Source organism: Entamoeba dispar, genomic scaffold (assembly GCF_000209125.1).
Source record: "Entamoeba dispar SAW760 scf_1105229461761 genomic scaffold, whole genome shotgun sequence".
NCBI classification, from domain to species: domain Eukaryota; phylum Evosea; order Mastigamoebida; family Endamoebidae; genus Entamoeba; species Entamoeba dispar.
The window spans coordinates 11990-13998 of record NW_001854854.1 but is presented as its reverse complement, the minus strand read 5'-3'; the positions used below and the strand labels follow the sequence as shown (position 1 = coordinate 13998).

The 2009-nt window shown below is 23.0% G+C and overlaps 1 protein-coding gene across 1 annotated transcript, besides 5 other annotated features; it reads left to right on the top strand.

Moving 5' to 3' along the window:
- Nucleotides 1-570: a repeat region.
- Nucleotides 570-656: a repeat region.
- Nucleotides 657-765: a sequence feature (AT_rich).
- An 89-nt stretch (nucleotides 766-854) lies between these two features.
- Nucleotides 855-892: a sequence feature (AT_rich).
- Nucleotides 891-1892, top strand: EDI_136620 (uncharacterized protein; the record flags this gene model as incomplete). The annotated part of the gene is made up of 1 exon (XM_001738924.1): nucleotides 891-1892. One exon carries the CDS (start codon nucleotides 891-893, stop codon nucleotides 1890-1892), a length of 1002 nt encoding a protein of 333 aa, XP_001738976.1.
- Nucleotides 1855-1887: a sequence feature (AT_rich).
- Nucleotides 1893-2009: the final 117 nt, after the last annotated feature.

The following is a 2009-nucleotide window of genomic DNA, read 5'->3' as shown; positions in this document are numbered from 1 at the left end:
CAAAATAAAATAATATTCAATGTGTATAGAAAAGATAAAATATTAAAAATGATTAAAATACTATCCACTTTGTAAATACAAGATATCAATAGTAGAACACATTCTATTATCTTGTATTATTCATAAAAAATCACAAAATGAGAAACATGATAATATTTGTATTATTATATTAATTAATAAGAAAATATATGAAATAATCAATATAAAAAAATTAATATATGAAACAGTGTTCTAATACAATGACATCACTATGATATTGAACAAACAAATAATATCAAAAATTGATTGAAAATATCATAAAATATCAGATATATATGTACTAAATAAAAAGAATAAAACATGTCTAATATTTGATATGAATATTGTGGCAGATCACAATATTAATGGAGTATATTTGAATAAAAGAAATGGGTATAAAGAATTGAAGAATATGATAATTAAAATAGAGAAATTAAAGGACTTCAAAATAAATACAGTAGTAATTTCAATAAATTAATTAATGAATATAGAAAGTATTAAATTAATTAAAGAATTAAAAATCGAAATTGACATCATAAAAGAAGTCAAAAATGATGAAGATTCATTGATAAGATTAATCTCCACTGAATAACAAATAATAAATACAAATTCTATTAATATTTATTTATTTGTTTTTTATTTATTTGATATTTGTTTTTTTGTTATTTTAGTTTTATATAACAATATTACATATTTTGATTTTATTAATAGTATTTACCATTTCTATTGAATAAATAAAAAATAAAAGAAAAGGAATGGTCAAATTCTTTTTTTTATTACCAAATAAATATCAAACTGGGATGAACGCAATAAAACAAAATGATGAGTCTTAACACTAAAAAAATAATTAAAAAAGAATTAAAGAATATAAAATGGAAATAGAACAACACATCCCTTATTTTCTCATTCCTTACATTAAAGAACGTGAAGACATTGATAAAGTTGTGGTTATTGGTAATGTTACACCCAAAGTAACTTTAGATGATTTGTACTCAATCTTTGAGAATTTTGGTATTATTCTTGACTTAAAACAAATTAAAACAATTACTCATCCAATTCTTTGTGGATATTACTACATTCTTTATGAAGAAAAAGATAGTACAGAAACATGTAAGTATATTGAAAAAGCTGAACTTGGTGATTTACCTTTATCTGTTTTTTTAATGGAAAAACCTGAAGATATAAAAAAGGTTGAGGAGATTTTTAAGAACGAAGATAATGAAACAACAAATTTAAAGAATAACTTTAATTCTGAGAGTAAAGCTTCAACAAAGTTAAGAAAGACAATTTGTGTTCGTAATATTGGTAATGCCTCTGATGATAAAATTCAAAAATACTTTGAAAAATGTGGAAATATTAACTTAATGGAATTTAATACTGGAGAAACTACTATTAGACAGGTTACTATTGAATTTGAAACTGAAGAAGCAGCACTGAGAGCATTACAAATGGATGGGTCAAGTTTTAATGACCATCCTATTAGAGTAGTTCTTTCAAACAAAGTAATTAAATCAAAGAACGAATCCAAACCAATTGTTACTAAGAAAGAAAGTGCATTAGTTGATGACATATTGGCTTCATTAGAAAAGAAAACTATGATGAAAACAGACAACCACCACGATAAAGTAAAAGAGTATGATAGTTATTACAATGAAAGAAAGAAAAGTCGTTCTAGATCACGTTCAAGAGGAAGAAGTAATCATAATGATACATATAGAGATAGGTATTCTAGAAGTGAAAGAGATTATTATAGAGATAGAAATTATGATGATAAAAGAAGATTGAGATATGACCGTTATGATAGAAGAAATGATAGAGACCAAAGATATTCAAGAGATTATTATTATTATTTTTTATTTAACTTTTTTTCCTAAAAATTCAAGTACTTAATTAATATAACAACAAGTTCAATTAAAGTATGAGAACAATTAATACATAACCATAAAATGAATTTTGTAATAAAGCCTTGTTTTATCATTTGAGGTAGTTTC